This window comes from Musa acuminata, chromosome BXJ2-6 (genome assembly GCF_036884655.1).
Source record: "Musa acuminata AAA Group cultivar baxijiao chromosome BXJ2-6, Cavendish_Baxijiao_AAA, whole genome shotgun sequence".
NCBI classification, from domain to species: domain Eukaryota; kingdom Viridiplantae; phylum Streptophyta; class Magnoliopsida; order Zingiberales; family Musaceae; genus Musa; species Musa acuminata.
In genome coordinates, this window is record NC_088343.1 from 33,143,410 (window position 1) to 33,166,261 (window position 22,852).

General features: G+C 39.1%; 2 protein-coding genes across 2 annotated transcripts; one reads left to right on the forward strand and one right to left on the reverse strand.

The window, feature by feature from the left end:
* The first annotated feature begins 342 nt into the window (after positions 1 to 342).
* On the forward strand, positions 343 to 2,138 carry LOC135613589 (uncharacterized). Its single transcript, XM_065110615.1, has 4 exons — positions 343 to 785; positions 1,207 to 1,380; positions 1,593 to 1,676; positions 1,801 to 2,138. The coding sequence occupies exons 1-4, from the start codon at positions 447 to 449 to the stop codon at positions 1,963 to 1,965; spliced, it is 762 nt and encodes a 253-aa protein (XP_064966687.1). The 5' UTR covers positions 343 to 446; the 3' UTR covers positions 1,966 to 2,138.
* An 18,788-nt stretch (positions 2,139 to 20,926) lies between these two features.
* Positions 20,927 to 21,616, reverse strand: LOC135613935 (uncharacterized). The gene is made up of 2 exons (XM_065110935.1): positions 21,410 to 21,616; positions 20,927 to 21,235 (listed from the first exon to the last, which is right to left on the reverse strand). Exons 1-2 carry the CDS (start codon positions 21,614 to 21,616, stop codon positions 20,927 to 20,929), a joined length of 516 nt encoding a protein of 171 aa, XP_064967007.1.
* Positions 21,617 to 22,852: the final 1,236 nt, after the last annotated feature.

The window sequence follows — 22,852 nt, forward strand, 5'->3', positions numbered from 1 at the left end:
CAAAAGCTTTTCTTGAACTTTAATAGACTTCGTCGTTACATTAAAACCAAAAACAAAAAGTTAATGTAAGATCGCGTCCAGCACAATCTTATATTCCTTGGGGAAGTCCAAATTCAAATGCTTATTCTTTATCTGCACCAAACAGGCAATAGATGCTGAAATGGAGGAAGAGGGACATTTATGGGGGGCATAAAGTGACGACGCTGATGCCTTACTTGAGGCAGCCGAGGCGAAGGACGCCAATGAATCCAATTGCTTGCTACAAGAAAAAGGAAAAAAAGGGTAAGAAGAGATCGCTCCGCCCGAGGAAAGCGGGGCGCTCTCCAGCACGAATTCAATGCCAACACGAAATCAATTATCCTCCTCCTCCCTCCTCACACCCTTCATGTATAAGTGCAGTGAGAAGTCTACGGGGAGAGCGCCCCGCCCGATCTGCCGCAGGAACCATGGAAGCCATCTGCTGCCTCCCGGCCTCCCTCCCATGCATTAGGCCCCGCCACCGCACCAGGATCCTTGGCCTTGCCCCCCTTGTCCGCCTCCCCCTTGCGCGGTCGACGGTCCGCCATCTCGGCGTATCTCTCTCCCATGTTCCGCTGGAGGAGGATCACGGAGGACGAGATTGGGGCGCCATCTACTTCGAAGTCGCCACCACTGCAAGAGGCAGCGGCCGAAGGGTGGTCACGATGATGGCGAACGGCGGAGGCAGCCCGGGGAATGGTGCGGCTCAACGCCCTACCGTCATGCAGACGACCCTCGATTTCTTGCGAGCAACCTTATCTCCCATGGTCGATCCTTATCGTGCCTTCCTTGACCTTCTTCGCTCTCTCTCTCTCTCTCTCATTCATTAAACATTAGTAGCAAACTCCTCATTCCTACAACTTTATCCCCCTCTCTCTCTCTCTCTCTCTCTCTCATTAGCAAACTCCTCATTCCTACAACTTTATATCTCTCTCTCTCTCTCTCTCTCTCGCTCACATTCATTAGTAACAAACTCCTCATTACTACAACTTTCTCTCTCTCATTCATTAACCGTTAGCAGCAAACTCCTCATTGGCTACAACTTTATCCAGTGATTAGCACGAGTCATCTGCTAGTTAACTTAATAGCTACTGTCTTATTAATTTTAGTGAATTTGACAGTGATTAAGCGCAGCAATTGACTATTACCTCCTACTCAGACTCAAGTGTTTTGCCTCTCTGATTGCAGGATTACTCAACCAGGCAAGAGGTGGTACAAAGGATGAAGGTTGTATTATCCAAGATTTACGATGAAGTACTGGATGACCCTACCAAGAAAGAGAAGGCAGCAACCATGAATATCTTTGGATCAGAGCACCTATACGAGATACGACTCTCCTTAACACAAATATTCATCGCTCTGGTAACCATTTCTCTTCCGCATTCAACCCAGTCGGAGTCACACATACTTAATTCTTGTTCCATCTTGCATGCATGTGGGAAACGAGAGAGAGAGGGCAACCCATGGTTTCTCCAACTTAGGATCCCATCATCATTATTCTCACGTCTGTTGAAGTTGTTGTTGTTCTATTCTGCATGGAGGTTCTCACTAAAACGTCTCCAATTTCATTGCAGAAAGACTACGTCATGGCTAAAGAAGTATGCACGGTGGCTCTCGCTAAAATGTCTGGAAATGATGCAAGGCCGCGGCTTCTCATGGTCAGTCTCTCACCTTCATAAGCTCGTTTCGGTTTGTGCGCATGAGCTTGCCAAGGAGATGAGGTGAGAGTCGAGGAAGCTCCTAATGCATGAGACGTGTCCCCGTGTGGTCTTTGGGTGGCAGGCGATCATTAACATGATGTTGATGGTGGATAACTTGCTGTGGACAACCAAAGGCTTCGATGATCCGGCGATGGAGAAGTTGATGAGTGATGCTGCGGAGCATTGGAAAGAGTACAAAAAATTAGAAAGTATGGGCCTCGGATCAGAACCACCTGCAACCCAATGACGTACCGTGACTCGCTACCACCACCTGTGGGCAAGTCTAAATAAGCTTCCGTTCTTTTGTTTAGTGTCTATGTCTCATCATCTCGAGGAAGGAAATATATATATATATATATATATTGTATATCTGATTCTCCATTCAATCATTAAAAGCAGGTACTAAATGTTAAAATTGAAAAGAATTTTGTGTGAATGTTGTCTGTAGGGTGTATTCCTCGATATCTATTATGTTGATCGAGGAAGATATCCAAAATACAATCGGTCTTCCAACTACCTAGAAGAGCGATCATGGAGAAACGACAAAGATTTAACACTATCGAAAAGAAAATAATAAAAAATCGAAAGTTATCGAAAAGTCAAAAGTAGAAAGAAACCCGTCGTTGAGTGTAGAGTGGTCGTTAACCATTCTAGACCCTATCGATGGGTTATAGGAGGTGCTATTTATAACTTCTTCGATCGATCGAAAGCAGTCACATGATTGCTTGCATGCCGTAGAAATATTCATTTGTGTGAGAAAAATAGATATAAAATATAAAGACAGTCTAACATCACCAAAGATTGAAAGAGTCATGTTACCAAGCTAAAGTGTTTTTTGGTTGAACTTAAGCTTGACTAATTTGATTTAAACTCTTCATCGTTTTCTAACATGATATCAGATACAAATTTAAAAAAAAAAAAAAAAAATAAAGCATAAAAAATTTATATAAAAAAAAAAGGACTAAGCTGGTTAAGTCACTGTTTGATCAAATGAAGCTGCATTACGATGGATAGATACGAACGAGTTGCGTAGGAATCTGAAAAGATATGGACTAAGTTTGAATCGAATAAAGAATAAATAATGAGTCCATATATGAATATAAAAATATTAAAAATATACACATGTGAGATGAAGATAGATGAACGATATAATAAATGATTCAGCATATCTAATACTTTAAAAAGGATATGGAGAAAAGAATTCTTCTTAAAAGAGAGTTTAACTCCCGCACCAAAACCCAAAAAAAAAAGGAGAAACGCAATCTGTCACCTTATAATACAATCCTCCATTGCTTCTACTTTGACCAACAACATAAACGTGGATCAAAGGATCAGGAAACATTCTTGAGAAGAAAAACCATTGTCTTACATCTCTTGCTCACTACCACTCCTTTGCATCTTATAACATCAACGGCATCGATGGTTTTATGCTCTAACTTAAATAATTAATGGGTATTTTAAGATTTTTGAAATCAATGTCCTAATGGATAAGGGATCTAAGAAAGAGTCATTATGAAAATAAAAAAAATTTGAAAATTAGGATTTGATTGTTCTATAAACATCTTATGTATTTTTAAATTTTGATGGAGGAAAGTAAGCTATGATCAATAATACTTTGTATACTCTTAAGTTTCTCTCTATAATATTTAAAGAGGGTTCTCTCTAGGATTTCTATAAAGAATGAGAGAAAATATATAAATTCTTAGAAGTTTATGTGAGATGGTGTATAAGAAAATTATAACTGAGTGAGGATAATTCAAGAGCCTTTTAAATAATCTCACATGATGAAGAATTTCATTTTCTCTATGGATACAAATAGCAATTGTCAAATCATGTTAAATTTTATGACAAATTTCTGGTATATTCTTGATTGTTGATCTTTATGATTTATCTTTTGGTTTTGGAATTCTTCTCTCCTTCTCAACAAACAATATCATAGCCTAAAAAATCTTTTGATTATATATTCAATAAGAATGTCACTGATTATTTCTATTGACTTTAGAGAAATTTGATAGAGAAAATGGTTTCATCCCATATTAAATGTGGGTAAAGGACCTTTTTATTCGGTAGGCTTAATAAGAACATTAAAGCGATGAGCAGACAAATAAAAAAAATGAGCAATGAAGATTGAAAGGAGCTTACGATAAACTATATAAGTGCTATTCGTCTGTGTATCTTTAATAATATTATCAATAAAATTATTGATGATAACTCTATCACGAGTTTTTAGGATGATTTAAAAAAAAATTATTTGATTAAAAACTTAACTTACAAGTTATATCTAAAGTAAAAGTTATATAGGATAAATAATAAGAAAGGCGAAGACTTAATAGAGCATATGAACATATTCAAAAGAATATTAGATTAATTGATGAAAGTTGATATGAAAAGTGATAGAAAAGATAAGACATGTTGCTTCTTACATCGCTACCTTTGTGGTGATAATACTATGTGAGAATAATTCTAGAACAAGTTGAGGAATATTTAGTGTCTTTTGCTGCTAGGAAAATCGATATTGAAAACATGAACTCAATATGGTAATTTGAAATTAAAAGTTAGGTCTTTGACTGATATTCAATGTTATGAATACAAAGAAAATAAACATATCAAGTAAAATTATTGAAAAAAAAAGGAAGAAGAGACCAATAAGAATTCTCTTGTGATGGATGATGATAGAGATATTCTCATAATTTCCAAGATAAGTGATATATCTTTTCAAAAGAGTTAATTTTTAGATTCTACTTGCGTTGCTTATATTTGCACTTTGAAAGATTTTTTTTGATTCACTGAATAATAAAATAACTAATAAGTTGAGTTTAGATGATGATTCAGTAGTGGAGATCATGGGTGTCAGTAAAGTGAATATCAAAACACTTGATAGAGTAGTGCATACCTCGGAAGATATAATATAGAAAAAACTAATTTATTTAGGTATTTTAGATTCTCAACATTATGACTAAAGGCTAATGGTAGAGCTTTAAAAGCAATTTTTTATTTAAGAGATACAAAAGTGGATAAAATATTTATAAATAAAAAATTAAGATTAAAAGTATTTTAAGATTTTTGAAGTTGCTCTCCAAAAGGTTAAGAAATCCTGATACAAGAAATACTCATAAAAAAATAAAAATAAAAATTAGGGTTTAAATTTTTTATAAATTTGTTATGTATCTTTGAGCCTTGATAAAAGAAGAATAATATATAAATAATAATTTGGGTATTTCTAAATTTCTCTTTAGTGTATTTAGAGAGTGCTCTCTAGGATTTATAGAAAGCATGAAAGAAAAGATATAAATTCCTCAAGATTTATGTGAAAAGGTATTATACTTGAGTAAGGACATTACAATTGATAAAAAGAATTTTTTTCTCCGAAAGTTGACAAATAATATTAAATCTTACATGTTATTGATTATCGATCTTTACGTTATATATTTTAGTTTTGGAATTCTTATATCCATCCTTCGCAACATATCTCGAAATTTCCGTACATTACTGCGCTGATTAATATTGCAGGCAGTTTGACACTGCACGCGTGAGATCAATTGCAGCACTCGTGAATGACCTCCATGCGTACCAGTTTTGGCAGGCAACGGATCGAACAAGAAAGCACTTCAGTTCTTTCATGTATGCAGGGGTACGGGGTGAAGTGACGACGGATACATACCTTACTTGAGCTTGAGGTGTTCGATCCCTTGCTAAAGAATTAAGGGAAAGCGAAAGAAGAGGCTAACAACAAGAAATCAATATTCTCTCTTTGTATCGGCACACGCTAAAGAGCCTATAAAAAGAGTGGAGTAAGCGAGAGAGCGAGAAAGAGAGAAAGCTGATCAGTTGCGATCCATGGAAGCCATCTTCTGCCTTCCATTATTTTTAAATTATTTCACCGTTGTTGGCTGAGGCAAGCCAGTCATGTTAATTTTTTTTCTTCTATTTGATCGATTCCAATCAAAATTTTGGTTTGTATAATTTTAAATTATAAAATGATTAAAATACCTCCGACTCATTTTTTGGTGCAAATTGGTCGGTTACTATCATGTTAATTTTTTTTTTTCAATTTAGCCGGTTCGAATAAAAACGACGGTTTCGATTTTGGTTTTAATTTTGATTCTACGTAGTTGATTTAAACCAAGTTCCAATTTGATATCGAACTTGTATGCTATCAAACTGAATTTATTTCGATTTCGATGGGAATCAGTTTTATTTTGAACGGTGATTATTGTTGCCTAGAGTTGAGAGTAAAGGCAGACGCAACTTACGGTCTCACGGTGTGGTATTTTGGTGGCAGGCCGTCATCCACATGATGCTAGCAGTGGAGACATTGTTGTCGATGAACACAGTATTCGATGATCCGGAGGTGCAGAAATTGATCACCAGTGCGAAGAACTATTGGAATGAGTACAAAGAGTTACAAAGCGTTGGCTTGGGGAGCAAGCCACCTGAGACAGATTAGGAAAATGCATTCATCAGCAACCCAAGACAAGACGGTATGCATTATGAGAATATTGAGGTCATCCGTAGAAATCGTACCGTGATGAAGTGCACAAGTCTAAATAAGCTTTAGTCTGACACAGTATCTTAAGGAAACAATTAATTTGCTCGTCTCTTTTGGTTCTCATCAGCTCCTCTTCATTTCGCCCTCTTTTTTGAGCAGCATCACTGTGAAAGTTAACTGCATGTCCACTTCCTGCAGCATCAATAAAATGATTAATCCATGGATATTTGCTTCCGTGATTAAGATGAGAGGAAGCCACTACAAAAACTGAAATGCGTAAATAAGTTACAGTTCAATTTAAGGAGGTGAAAAAAAGATAAAAAAGGATTTCACATTATTTACCTGCTATGCTAATCATATGGAATGATAATTTTATATTCTTTATATGTCTTAATTCTCAATCAATGACGATCAATCATAAATTTAAATATATGATTTAAATACATGATTAAGAAAAATTATTCTCTCACAATATATATAAATATGTATTATCTTAATGAATAAAATAATCCCTTTCACAATAAATCATTCATAGTATTAGAGCCTTCTTGCCTCAAGCAAGACTTCTTCTTCCTCGCTTTTTCTTCCTTTATCCTGTTAACGACTACTATTCCTCTTCCTCACCTACCTTATTGCTATTTATAACTCTTTCTGCTTTACTCTTTTTGCTTTCGGATATTTTGGCGTTGTATCGAAAATGAAGACATGTGACTCCTCCTAACAAATCTCCTAGCTTTGCAACATATCTACTTCATTTTTCTCAACCTCCTTTAGTGATCAACCAGCTTCTTTATTAATCCTTCATCTTATGCAATTCTGCTTGATGAGCTTTCTCTTTATTCCTACCTACTACTCAGCATCTTCACCAACATCCTCGTCCCTTTCTCATCAATTATTGAACTCACTAGTGTCTCGAATCCATGATTGACCTCTCGATGATAGTCTATTACCACCATCCTTTCGACTATGCCATCAACACTTGTGATCGAGAGAAGGACTCAGTAGAAAACAAAAAAGATTGCCCTCTTCTATACATCTCAAATCAAATCCTTTCTTGTGCACTTCTCATATCCGATCTTCTTCAACATATCAGATCCTCCCCTGTTCACTTCTCAGATCTGATTTCCTCTAACAAATCAGATTCCTACCATCTATATACCTAAATCAGACCATCAATTGATTTTGGATTTCTCTTATTAGATCACAGCATCTTCTTAGCATGTCTTCCTCCTTTATATTTGACGCTCTAATTATTGTTCCCTTAGGAAATAATGGTTTATCTCAACCTATAGGATTTATATCTATCCAACTCTAATCCTCTCCGATCTCTCTAAAGCCGACAACTATGTATCTTAGTGAGCACAATTCACTGATCTCCTCTTTAGATATAATCTATTAGGCTACATCAATGACTCGTTTATTTGTCCATCAAAAAAACTAAATATCAATAAAACCCATCCTAATAACAAATTTTGATTATAAGTTATGGATATGATAAAATCATCTTATTCTATAAGTCATTTAAGCCTCAATTATGGGCTTCATAACACCACTAAACTTTTCATACAGGATTGTCACAATAGCATGGTCTAAGTTATAAATCATCCTAGTTAATCGTTCTTGCACTCTCTTATTAAATCTTTTATTTATTTTGACGAAAACAACAAAAAAAGAAAAGTACTATTACTGATTATATATAAAATCTAAAAGTTATTATAGTTGGTATAACCTTAATAAGTCATCCCTTGAGTGATGAAAAAGACATTATTCATACTCACAATAGCCTAAGAGATGAATATAAGGAATTGACAGCAGCAATTCGAACATATGACTCACAAATGTCATTTGAAGAACTATATAACAAGTTGATTGATTATGAAATATATCTGAAACGAGAAAGGAGAAAGATAGGACTAACTATCATAGCTTAATTTAATCAAAAATTCAAATAAAAAGCTAATCAAAGGAATAAGAACTTTAATAAAAGGTCGAACAAGATGCCTCTTGGACACATATGAGTAATAAACAAAGTCATCATCCTCTATTACATTATCAACTCTTTAACCATGGTGGAAACTTTAACTAAAAATACTCAAAAAAATAACTTCAACTATAACTATCAATAGTGTTAGCATCCCAATAATGATAATCAACTAAAGGTCATATGCCAGCTTTGTAATAAAATTGGACATATAGCAAAAGTTTATTGATTTTGACTCAAGCCTACTACTACACTCAACTAATCTCAAGCAAATATTATGACTATTTTGATTGCTTATCCAAGCAGTTAGATCTTAACTTTGATGCTTCTTATCATATCATTTCTGATTTGTAGAATTTATCTATCTACATCAATTATAATGGAGGAAGACATCATCATTACAAAATTTATCTATCCACATCCCCAATCACTCGTACTAATTCTACAACACTTAATTCACACATAGACATTTTTACAATTAGTGATGTTTTGTGTGCATTATTGAATCTCGGATTTTGATGATGAAACCAATTGAAGAAGTTATGATCTAATAAACATTTGAGTGACGTAGGACTAACTTCGATCATGAAAAGACAAATCGATTGAAGTAGAAGAATCAAACGTTGGGTCGTAATGGATCATATCAGAGATTGGACGTCGGGCTAGAAGATTAGTCAACATATCGAAAGATAGACTTCATGCCATGAGTTTGGGTATCGGACCAAAAGGATCGGACATTATGCTAAAAAGATCGGATGTTGTGGGAGGTCAACATACCGATGGATCATGCAATACGTCGAAAAAGAGGATGATGCGCTAAAGGATCAGACGAAATATTGGATGAACTAATGACATGTCGGACAACATATAATTTATGTTTTGTAATCGTTTTTATCTTAATCGAAGTAGTTTAGGTTTTAATTGAGTTAGTTTTAGTTATAACTATGCTAATTTGATTAAGGGCCTATTGGGCCTATTAGAAGACCAATTCAATGATATGAAATTGGGCTAAGCGGTGGTATCGTTAGACTAGGCGGTGGAACCACCTATGAGTTGGAAAGTATGAAATTTACTTTTCTAAAAAATCAAACAGTCTTTTATAAAAAAGACCAAACCACTATAAATCTGGTTTGTATATCCTTTGTGCTTTTCATTCTTTTTGCTTATTGATTTAGTTGCTCACTACTTTTACTTATATTCCAAGTTAAATGTGTTTTTGATATGGGTTTAATCAAATGAATTTTCAAGCTGAAATTTTTTTTTAAAGTACTAATTCACCCCTCCCCTTTTATTAGTATCTTTACGGTCCTAATAGTTGGTATCAGAGCTAAGTTCTCCCAATTGATTTAACACCCAGGAGAGATTAAATAACTTTTACTAGTAATCAAGAGGGTTACTCTATCACTCGTCCTCCTATGTTCAATGAGATGTCGTAAAGTAACGAGTGATAGAGTGACCCTCTTGCTTTCTATGAAAAATACAAATGAAAATTTTCTTACTTTATATGAACTTTAATTTATGAAATGTCATAAAATATAGTTTTCAAAAACTCTCTAAACTAATGAATGAATGAAATTATTTTGAGAAGAAAATATTTTCGTTAAATGCTAAAGCTATGAATGTTTTGTTTTATATTTTGGATAAAAATGAGTTTAATCGTATTTCGACTTATGAAACTGCATATGATATTTAGCACACACTTGAAGTTACTCATCAAAGCACAATAGAGTTAAAGAATTTAAAATAATATTTTGATACATAGTTTTGAATTAGTTAGAATGAAGCCAAGCGAAACCATTGGTGATATAAATACCCGTTTTTAGATGTTGTCAATGGTTTGAAAGCACTTGATAAATCTTTTACTAATCTTGAACTTATTAATAAAATTCTAGGATCCCTTCTAAAAAGTTGGGATTTAAAGGTAACTAATATTCAAGAAGCAAAGAACTTGAATAATTTTCCTCTTGAAGAACTCAGAGGATCATTAACGACCTATAAAATGACTTGCAAGGCACATGATGAACATGAGATCAATCTTCCAAAGAATAGAAATGATATTATATATAAAAAAAAAGAAGATCACTCGAGCAAAAGCTTAAGTCATGATGATGACATAGAACTCCTCGTAAGAAGATTTAAAAAATTCATAAAACAAAAATCTAAAAATAAACTTAAAAAGGACACAATTATTTGCTATAAATGCAAGAAGTCGGGGCACTTTAAAACTAAGTGTCTGCATCTGAAGAAGAAAATATTAACACAAAAGAAGAAGAAAGTACTCAAGGTAACTTGGGATGAATCAAGTGCATCAGAAGATGAAGAGCAAGCCAATGAAGATAAGGTGGCGAACTACACTTTGATGGCTTTCAATGATGAGGCATGTAACTCACCTAAAATCTTTTTATTTTATAATGAATTACTTAATATAATTCATGATTTATATGATGAATTTAAGTTAGTTGGTAAAAAATATAAATTGCTAAAAAAGGATCATGCTACTCTCTCTAGTAAATTTGATAAATTAAAAAATGAGTATGATAATTACATGTTACCTTCTTGTATTAAATGTGAAGAGTTAGATTCATACAAAAAGAAAAATATGTTATTATAACAAATATTAAAAAATTTAAAATTGGTAACAAATCATTAAACATTATTCTTACTAATAAAGCTCATGTGCGTAGAAAAAAAGGAATCGACTTTGTGAGTAGTAACACTCAATAAAAGCTAACTATATTTGTTAAAAGACCCATATTACATGTTTTCCCTAAAGTTAAATGTAATTTTTGAGGTATATATGGTCATTATACTTATACATATTTATTTAAAAAGTATAACTCTCATAAATTAGTTTAGGTTCGAACTATAAATGAATTAATGCAAAAAGACAATATAAGTAGATCTAACCACGAACAAACATATCTTTCTTGTATATATGTCTAAAATAAAAAACTCAAGCCTTACGAAGCATATGACCAGAGATGGATGCTCAAGGCATATGACTAGAAGTCTAACATATTTCACAAATTTCACTAGCCAAAACAATAATAATAAAAAAATTCATTAGAATTAGAATTATTGATAACAAATCTTTTGATTGAAGAAGGTGTTGGGAAATCATAGGGGGGCGACATCATATGCGCAGCGGAAGAACAAGAAAACAAAAATCCCCGATTCCCAAAAAGATGTTCATCGTCATGCGAAGATTGGTGCGCAAAATCCGCAAAAACACAAAAACTGCGTATAGAGATTGTGTTACCTAGGGAGATCGTATATCCCTGTTTCCTTGCAGATCCTTAGGAGAGGGTGAAGGAGGTCAAGCGTCCTCCTCTCTAGCGGTGATCCACACAGCAGGGTTGCGACGACGCTCCTCAAAACTCCAGGCCTACTCTGAGGTAGAGAGGGAGAGGAGAATAGGAAGGGCAAGCAAAGACTCTAGCCTATGAGGCTTTGAATCCCTCCTATTTATAGAGATCCCGTGTCAAAACCCTAATGGGTCCTTTCCCTAGTGGGTATTGGATCTGCATCCAATAAGACAAGGGCTCCGTCGGATATCTCATATCCGAACCTCTACTCATCGCAATGCCTACCATATGTGTGTGACCCTCTAGGCCCAATATCGAGCTGGCCGTGAGTCATACCTGTCAGAACTCCTTCTAACTAAGTGAATTATTATCTCTGTAATAATTCACTCGACTCATCGACTACGGAAGTACTAGGCCACTACGCCGTAGTCCCCAGACGATACAGGGGAATCCAATCCATTGGACCTGTCTGTCCTCAGTTACCATGTACCTATAGTCCCTCATCCATCTAATATCCCAGAGACCGTATATTGAGCATGGTGCTGTCAGACCCATACGGTTTCTACTCGAGTCTCGCTCTAATCGGATTCTCCCGGAGAACTCTTTCTCTCTCAACCCGAATGACCCTGGCCAGGGATTTGTCTGAGCAAGAACACATGGGATATTCCTCTCATGATACCGAGAGTGGATGATCCTCTATCGACACTCAATAGCCCTCGTAAGGTCGACTACCACTCCCAATGACCAGCTGTACTAGATCTGGGAACAGCCAAACCTATAAGTCTGGTATCAAAGAGTGGAGCACTCATACAGGACATCCTTGGTGTCTCAAGTCTAAGAACCAGATACACCACTAGGACTACGGAATCGTTGTCTGACAATAAGGCATCATCAACCATCCAGCATTCCGTAAGCGGATCAATCAGTGAACTCATTCTCCAATGAGCACCTGTACTGTATCCCTAGTGTCCCTACACGAGCAGCTATGAAACCAGCTGCATCCATCATATGGACGGGTATACAGCACACCAGTCTATCCGGTTATCACGATGTCCCTCTCGAGTAACCTATGACCGGGATTATTTAGGATATGTGTTTAAAGGTGAATCGATCTCATTATCGTGATCTCATCACGATCCGATTCCCATTGCACAAATCCAAGGACATCACAATATATATGCATTTATGCAATAGTTATAAAGTGATATACGCCAAAATATAATAAGCAAAAAGATTCTGTATCAAGTCACACGTGCCATCACTCACGTGATTGGCTTGCTGGGCACTTATGACTAGCAATCTCCCACTTGACCTAAAGCCAATCACCTATGTGTCTGATCCCCATCAGACCCCTGTGACGCTCAAAGACAATCTGAGACAATGGCTTTGTTAGTGGATCTGCAATGTTATCTTCGGATGAAACTCTTTCCACTGCTACATCTCCTCGGGTCACGATCTCTCTGATAAGGTGGAACCTCCTTAGAACATGCTTAGATTTCTGATGAGACCTAGGTTCCTTCGCTTGAGCAATTGCCCCGTTGTTGTCGCAATATAGGGAAATCGGCTCCTCACTATCCGGCACGACTCCCAAATCTGTGATGAACTTCTTCAACCAGACTCCCTCCTTTGCTGCATCTGATGCAGCAATGTACTCCGCCTCTGTGGTCGAGTCAGCAGTGGTATCTTGCTTGGAACTCTTCCAGCACACTGCTCCTCCATTCAAGGTGTACACATACCCTGAATTCGACTTGCTATCATCGACATCAGACTGAAAACTTGAGTCAGTGTAGCCTTCAACCTTAAGGCTATTACCTCCATATACTAGTAAAAGATCCTTAGTCCTTCTCAAGTACTTAAGGATACACTTTACTGCTTTCCAGTGCTCCAAGCCTGGATCCGCCTGATACCTGCTCGTGACACTCAGAGCATGCGCTATATCAGGCCTAGTACATAGCATGACATACATGATAGACCCTATTGCTGAGGCATAAGGTATCATATTCATGTTTGCCCTTTGGAATTTTCCTTGCCAAACCTTTTGACAATAGTTTCTATGTACCTGGACTGGGACAAGCCAAGCATCCTTTTGGATCTATCTCTATAGATTCTAATCCCCAAGATATAAGATGCTTTTCCTAAGTCCTTCATGGAGAAGTGTCTAGATAACCAAGCCTTTATTGTGGATAGCATTCCTATGTCATTCCCAATGATGAGGATGTCATCCACATATAACACCAAAAAGCTAATAGCGCTCCCACTTACCTTTCTGTATACACAAGGCTCATCTTCGTTCTTAACGAAGTCATAAGATCTGATTGCCTCATCAAATCTTATGTTCCAACTTCGGGAAGCTTGCTTTAATCCATAAATGGATCTAAGCAACCTACACACCTTATCTGGGCAGTTCTTGGACACGAATCCCTCAGGTTGCATCATATACACCTCCTCCTCCAGGTTCCCGTTGAGGAATGCGGTTTTCACATCCATCTGCCAGATCTCATAATCATAGTGTGCTGCAATAGCCAATAGAATTCTGATGGATTTTAGCATTGCTACGGGTGAGAAAGTTTCGTCGTAGTCAACACCTTGCCTTTGAAGATACCCCTTAGCCACTAGCCTTGCTTTATAGGTCTCTACCTTTCCATCTACTCCGATCTTTTTCTTAAAGATCCACTTGCAACCGATGGGTACAATACCTTCGGGTGCATCAACTAGGTTCCAAACCTTATTGGAGTACATAGAATCCATCTCAGAATTCATGGCTTCTTTCCACTTCCCGGAGTCTATACTCATAATAGCCTCTTCGTAGGTCTGAGGATCAATATCCTCTACATCCTCTGCTCTAATATGTCCCACATATCTCTCAGGAGGATGGGATACTCTATCAGACCTGCGTAAAGTTGAAACTTGTGTATTAGATACCTGAACAGACTCGGGCTGTAGAGTGGTGCTTGAGCTTGGTTCTCCAACCTCGCTCAATTCTATCATTCTCCCACTGTCTCCGTCAAGAATGTGTTCCTTCTCAAGGAACACTGCTCTCTTAGCTACAAAGACCTTTTGGTCCTCGAGATGATAGAAGTAATACCCACAAGTTTCCTTGGGGTATCCCACAAATTTACATCGCCCTGTCCTTGATTCTAACTTATCGGGGTTGTGTCTTTTAACATGGGCAGAGCAGCCCCAAATCTTAACTACTTTAAGATCAGGCTTCTTCCCTTTCCATATCTCATATGGTGTAGACACCACCGACTTAGTTGGAACTCTGTTCAGAAGGTAAGCTGCGGTTTTTAGGGCATATCCCCAGAATGAGATGGGTAGGTCAGCGAAACTCATCATGGACCGTACCATATCTAATAATGTACGATTTCTCCTTTCAGAGACACCATTGAGCTGAGGTGTATAAGGAGGTGTCCATTGGGATAATATCCCATGGTCCTTGAGGAAGTGAGTAAACTCTGTACTTAAGTACTCACCTCCTCGATCTGATCGAAGAGTTTTGATACTCTTTCCAGTCTGGTTCTCCACCTCATTCTTATACTCTCTGAATTTCTCAAAGGCCTCGGACTTGTACTTCATTAAGTACACATATCCATACCTTGAGAAATCATCAGTAAATGTAATGAAGTAGGAGTAACCTCCAATGGCATGAGTTGACATGGGTCCACATACATCACTATGTATGAGTTCCAACAACTCAGTGGCTCTCTCTCCAGTTCCACTAAATGGAGAGTTGGTCAGTTTTCCACGAATGCAAGGCTCACAAGTTGCATATGACACATAGTCGAATGGATCTAGATATCCATCATTTAGCAACTTTTGAATCCTTCTTTCATGGATGTGACCTAGCCTACAATGCCACAGGTATGCACTGTTCAACTCATCTCGTTTCCTTTTGGACACATTTATATTCATGATATGTGGAGTGGTGTCTAACATAAATAAACCATTATGCAATGTTCCTTTCGTGATGATCTTATCATCTAATAATATCGAACAACCATTGTTCTCAAAAATAAATTTATATCCACTAACTGTTAAACATGAAATGGAGATAATGTTTTTGATAATAGAAGGAACAAAATAACATGCATCTAATGCAATAAAAGCTCCACTAGGCAGATGTAGGGCGACCTCGCCAACAGCTAATACAGCAACTTTTGCTCCATTACCCATCTTGAGGTCCATCTCGCCTCTCTCTAGTCTCCTAGGCCTTGCCAGAACCTGCAACGAATTACATATATGATAAGCACTACCGGTATCTAATACCCATGTGTTATCATAAGAGTCTGACAAATGGAGACTGATCATGAATGTACCTGAAGCTTCATCAAGCTTTTGTTTCGCCCTTTCTGCAAGGTACTCTTTGCAGTTTCTCTTCCAGTGCCCATCTTTACCACAGTGGAAGCACTGGCCTTTGTCCTTTGTTGGGTCTTTCTTAGCAACCTTTGCTTTACCTTGTTTGCCCTTGCCCTTTCCCTTCTTAAGGGACCTTTCTGCTTTCCTTTTCTTTCTAGTCTCACCAGTGTAGAGAACTGGCTTCTCTTTCTTAATAGTACTCTCTGCCTCCCTCAACATATTGAGGAGCTCTGGGAGAGTCACCTCAAGCTTGTTCATATTAAAGTTCATTATGAACTGTGAAAAGGAATCTGGTAGAGACTGAAGCACAATGTCCACACACAAGTTATCCTCTAGGACCATTCCTAGACCTGTGAGTTTCTCTATCCACTCAATCATCTTTAGGACATGGTTCTGAACCGGTGTCCCCTCAGTCATCCTAGCGCGGAAAAGGCTCTTGGATATCTCATATCGTTGAGTCCTTCCCTGTTCCTCAAACAATTTACGGATATGTAGGAGAATGGATCTGGCATCCATCTTTTCATGTTGTCTCTGTAACTCTGGAGTCATAGAGCTCAACATATAGCACTGAGCAAGAGTGGAGTCATCAATGTACTTCACGTAGCGAGCGATCTCATCCTCGCTTGCCCCTTCTTCGGGCGTAGGCATCACTGTATCAAGGACGTACACGATTTTCTCCGCTGTGAGAACAATTCTCAAGTTACGGAGCCAATCCGTATAATTTGGACCAGTAAGGCGGTTGACATCAAGTATGCCACGTAAGGGATTTGAAAGCGACATTTTCTGAAAATAAAGATGTAGCAAAAATGAATAACATGCAGATTTTGTAAGAAATAAACTATCAAGATATGGACTTCTATCTTAATATGCTCCCACTATTTTACTAACGAGTCACGCGACACCCTCAGCACGTGAAACGGAAGTCTCCGGCAGACTTCTAGTGGGGATCAGGATCCAATCAGCATCTTAGTGTAACCTCGAGGGACTCGACCAATCACACTAAGCCTAAAAGGTAGACAACTCTTGCCGATCACAACTCCTTGTGATTCCCGTCCTGTTCGGCCTCCGAATCACCATGGCCTCGAGGGAGTCGACCAACCATGATGCTCGGTTAAGTCAACACCTTCGTTACAAGATGAGTCTGATTTGATGATATACCCTCGAGGGACTCGACCAAGCATATCATGCCCTCAGGTCACCGGTGACATCTCTATGTCGTAAGCAAGATAGCGAATCGCGATATAGGTGAGTCTCGAGGGACTCGACCAACTCAACCTACACCGGGATTCGGTTCCTACTCATAACGATGGAAGGCCACGTGGGTCAATCTAATTGCCTCACGTTTACCGACTTAATATTATCGAGAGATGTTTCTATGATTTGGTCTCCTAATATGACATGTCACACATATACATATTTAATATATATCTACATCGCATGCAAATATATATACATATCTAGTATGTGTATAAGCAATCACACCAGATGATCATGGACCACAACCTAATATGATTAGGCCCGAGCCAGTAGGCCTAATCACTCACATCAAGATCTATGTGTGCAACGGTGCATCTCCATGCCTTGTGATCGTCCATCTCGTCCTCGTCGGTTCCGTCGACATCTTGATGCATCTCCATGCATCACGATCGTCCGTCTCGTGGGTCCCGCTATGGCTTCCACGCTCCCGCTGCGCCTCCTCATGTGATTACAACTTAATCATAGGCACGCAGGCCCGACAATAAACGAGAAATATAATGGAGGTTCGCAGACCTCAATAATAATAATCACAAGTACACACATCACACGGTCCATGATCATCCGTCCACTCATCATACATCACATGTATAAATAATCATCATCATGTAGGACTACTAGATAATAATAAAATTAATAATCAACTAAACCTTTTAATTAATTAATATTTTCTGAAATCAGGGATATATAGGGAATTTCTCAATTCCTAAGGGTATTTTCATAATTTGGACAAAAGATAGAAACTAGAATTTCTCAAATTTCGAGGGGCAAAACTATCTTTTGCGCAGAAAACCCTAATACCCTTTCCCCTTTTCGCTGCTGCTACTACCGCCGCCTCCGCCACCCTACCGACGGCGGGGTGTGTGGTGGAGGGCGGGGTCACTGCCCTCGCCTGCAAGCGGCACGCCCGCTGGCGATGCTGCCCCTGCAGTTGGGTGCCCCCGCGGGCAGTTCTGTCCGCGAGGCAACACCCGCAGGCGGTGCTGCCTCGTTGAGTGGCCGCCCCTGCTGGGTTTTTGCTCGTGGGAGCAGCGGCCACAGGCACTGTTGCCCTGCGGCGCGTCACCACGTGAGAGCAACGGCCGCAGGCGCCGCTGCCCTTGCGGTTGCTGCTGCAGGCTGCCTGCCTACATGCAGATGGCACTGCTGCCATCTACGACGGCAGCGAGGGCAGCAACAGTTGCTGCCCTTTTCCGCTTTTGTGTCAACAATTTTAACATCAAAAGCTTCTCCAAAATAGAACACACGCAGTTTAAAACTAATCTATCGCACGAACAACCTGGCTCTGATACCACTGTTGGGTTTTTCTTTGGGGGCGACATCACATGCGCAGCGGAAGAACAAGAAAACAAAATCCTCGATTCCCAAAGAGATGTTCGTCGTCGTGAGAAGATTGGTGCGCAAAATCCGCGAAATTAAAAAAACTTCGTATAGAATAGATTGTGTTACCTAGGGAGATCGTATATCCCTGTTTCCTTGCAGATCTTTAGGAGAGGGTGAAGGAGGTCAAGCGTCCTCTTCTCTAGCAGTGATCCACACAGCAGGGCTGTGACGACGTTCCTCAAAACTATAGGCCTACTCTGAGGTGGAGAGGGGAAGGAGAATAGGAGAGACAAGCAAAGGCTCTAGCCTATGAGGCTCTGAATCCCTCCTATTTATAGAGGTCCCCTATCAAACCCTAATGAATCTTCATGATCTGCATCCAATAACCCAAGCCTTTTAGATTAGTGGATCTCTATCTAATAATCTCTCATGGGCTCTTATTGGATCTCGTCCATGGGATCCAATAATTCAGGGGCTTATTGGATATCCAATAAGACAAGGGCTCCGTCGGATATCTCATATCCGAACCTCTACTCATCGCAATGCCTACCATATGTGTGTGACCCTCTAGGCCCAATATCGAGCTGACCGTGAGTCATACCTATCAGAACTCCTTCTAACTCAGTGAATTATTATCTCTGTAATAATTCACTTGACTCATCAACTACGTACGTACTATGTCACTACGTCGTAGTCCCCAAACGATACAGGGGAATCCAATTTATTGAACCTGTCTATCCTCAGTTACCGTGTACCTATAGTCCCTTATCCATCTAATATCCCAGAGACTGTATATCGAGCATGGTGCTGTCAGACCCATACGGTTTCTACTCGAGTCTCGTTCTAATCGGATTCTCTCGGAGAACTATTTCTCTCTCAACCCGAATGACCCTGGCCAGGGATTTGTCTAAGCAAGAACACATGAGATATTCCTCTCATGACGCCGAGAGTGGATGATCCTCTATCGACACTCAATAACCCTCGTAAGGTCGACTACCACTCCCAATGACCAACTGTACTAGATTTGGGACAGTCAAACCTATAAGTCTGGTATCAAAGAGTGGAGCACTCATATAGGACATCCTTGGTGTCTCAAGTCTAAGGACCAGATATACCACTAGGACTACGGAATCGCTGTCTGACAATAAGACTTCATCAACCATCCAGCATTCCGTAAGCGGATCAATCAATGAACTCATTCTCTAGTGAGTACCTGTACTGTATCCCTAGTGTCCCTACACGAGCAGCTATGAGACCCGCTGCATCCATCATATGAACGGGTATACAGCACACCAGTTTGTCCGGTTATCACGATGTCTCTCTCGAGTAACCTATGACCAGGATTATTTAGGATATGTGTTTAAAGGTGAATCGATCTCATTTTCGTGATCTCATCACGATCCGATTCCCATTGCACAAATCCAAGGACATCACAATATATTTATATATATGCATATATGCAATAGTTATAAAGTGATATATGCCAAAATATAATAAGCAAAAAGATTCTGTATCAAATCACACGTGTCATCACTCATATGATTGGCTTGCTGGACACCTATGACTAGCAGTTTTTCCTCAACACAAATCGCAACCCGAGAAGGTAGTGCTGCCAAACTCATAGACAATGGACCACTACTGTCATCTCCTTCTCGTGCATCGAATACCACCGCTCAGTCTTGTTGAGCTTGTGGCTCTCGTAGGCTACTAGATGACCCTCCTACATAAGTACTCCTCTAATAGTGAATTTTAAAGCTTCTGTATGGACTTTGAAAGGCTACCCATAGTCCGGCAATTTGAGCACTAGTTCTTCCAACACAGCAACCTTCAGATCTTTGCAGCTTCACATTTGTCAGACCACCTCCAAGGCTACTCCTTCTTTAGCAACTCCATCAGTAGAGTTGCATGCTTCAAATACCTTACTATGAAGCGCCGATAGTAGTTGATGAAACCAAGGAAGGATCTTAGCTTTGACACCTTCTTTGGAGTTCACCATTTTGTAGCAGCTTGCACCTTTGATTTGTCCATCCGAATAAAGCCATTACCGATTCGATACCCCAAGAATAAGATCTCCATTTGAGCAAAGTAGCTCTTCTCCTTTTCACGAACAAAGTGTTCTCCCTGAGAACCTTAAAAATTGTCCAAAGGTGCTCAACATGCTTCTCAAGCATTTGACTATAGACGATGATATCATCCAAGTATATAACCACAAACTTATCCAAATACTCTTTGAATAGTTAGTTCATAAGATTGTAGAATGTGGTCGAAGCATTAGTTAAGTCAAAAGGCATCACCAAGAACTCAAATGCTCTATATCTGGTCATGCAAGTAGTCTTCTCTTCATCACCTTCAGTAATATGCACCTGCTAGTACCTCGACAAAGGTCGAGTTTGGAGAAATAATTTGCTTTGCCCAATTGGTTGAACAAGTCCGCGATGAGTGGGATGGGATACTTATTCTTCACCATCACTTTGTTGAGGGCTTGATAATCGACGCATAGTTAAAGGCTCCCATCTTGTTTCTTTTGGGAAAGAACTGAAGCTCCGAAAGGTGCTTTGGAACTATGAATGAGACCACCACTTAGTAGTTCATCTAACTGCTTTCTAAGCTCTGCTAACTTTGGAGGGGGCATGCGATAGGGTGGTCTTGTTGGAGGCTTCACTCTTGGCTCTAGCTCGATATGATGATCCACGCCTCTATGTGGCAGTAGAGTCTTCGGCAACTCGAGTGGAATAACGTCTATGAACTCCTTCAGAACGTTTGCCACCACAGCAAGTTCATGAATGGCCTTCTCGTCAAGTGGCTCTAGCTTCATAGTAGCCATAAATGTTAATTCGCCTTTTCATACCCCTTTCTTCAATTATAATACCGATATCTGTTGGGGGCCCACACAGGGGTTATCACCTCCCGTCATACATAAGAAGTTTAGGAACGACATTGGCACCAACTTCGTCACGTGTATAAACTTCATTCCAAGAATCACTTGGAAGTCATCCAATGGCATCGCCATCATGTTAGTACCCTCGTTCCATGTTCCGATCTTGATAGGAACTCCCTTTGCTAACCCGGAGATTTGCTTGGCCTCCGAGTTCACCGCCTTCATTCCTCTTAGGTTCTTCTCCAAGATCAGCCCAAGTCGCTTTGGCTCTCGGTCAGCAATAAAGTTATGGGTAGCACTCGTGTCCACCATCGCACGGGTCATTTGGCTATTGAGCTTAATGTCTACGTATATCAGATCATTGCTTCCTGCGTTTTGTGGCCTTGTCATCATGTTCTCCCCCACTTGACCCCGCATAGCGTTCAACAAATGCATTGCTTCCATTTGGGGTCCTTGCGACTCCTCATCGTCATTGCTTTCAATTTAGAGGGATAGATAAAAGTTGTTAAGGCATTAAGTGCTTGCTTCTATGGGCACTCTCTCACCATGTGCGGCCCTCCGCACAAGAAACATCTGCCATGTTTGGGGCCTTGCCTTTTAAGCTTAGCCCTTAGTCCTCTAGTCCGACATTCAATCTTCTCACATGTTTCACTTTGGCTCAACGTTTGATTCTCCTACTTCAATCGATTTGTCTTTTCATAATCGAAGTTAGTCTTGCATCACTCAAACATTGATTAGATTATAACTTAATTAATTGATTTCATCATCAAAATATGAGATTCAACATTAGGTTGTACAAAGATAAAGTATGGACCTCAACCGTTTGACAACTAGTAGATCAAGAACAACTTGTACAATAAAGAAAAGGCATCTCGACCTAAGGAGACTAAGGAGCAAAATGATAGAAAACCGATCTATTACTGAATCGACTCTGAGAGACTTGAGAACCAACTCGCCCTCCAGGGAATTGGGATAAAGTATAGAAGATTTTTTACGAAGCATAGAAGAACCGAGATTTTTATGCGTGAAGAGAAATTTGCTACTAAGGAGACACAAGGTAAAATGTGCCTAAGATGTGTACGTCAAGAAAACCCCACCCGTGTAAAGATAAGTCTATCATGGTGGAAGCACAAGGTAAAATATGCTTGAAACATGTGCATTGAGATAACCTGACCTACAAGAGAAAATCTCGAATGCTCACATGTCGAATGAACCAAACATCCTGAATCATGCCTTGGGCGGGGGGGGGGGGGGGTGGTTAAATGATTTGAGATACATTATCGACAACTAATCATCCGACATATCATCGCCATGTGATGCCTAAAGAGAGAGGAGAAGACGAAACTTTCTTCTTGCTATTTATGCCCGAAAGTAATTATAAGCTTTCTTTCATCATTCATGACTAAGTATAAAAAGCTTGTTTTTAACATATAGAAAAGGGGACAGTTAGGATTACTTTCACTTGCACTCGTATATCTCATATTATTAACTTAGCGTCAGAGGGATCAAAGTAGGAAATCTCTCCTGACCTCGATCTTTGTACATGTG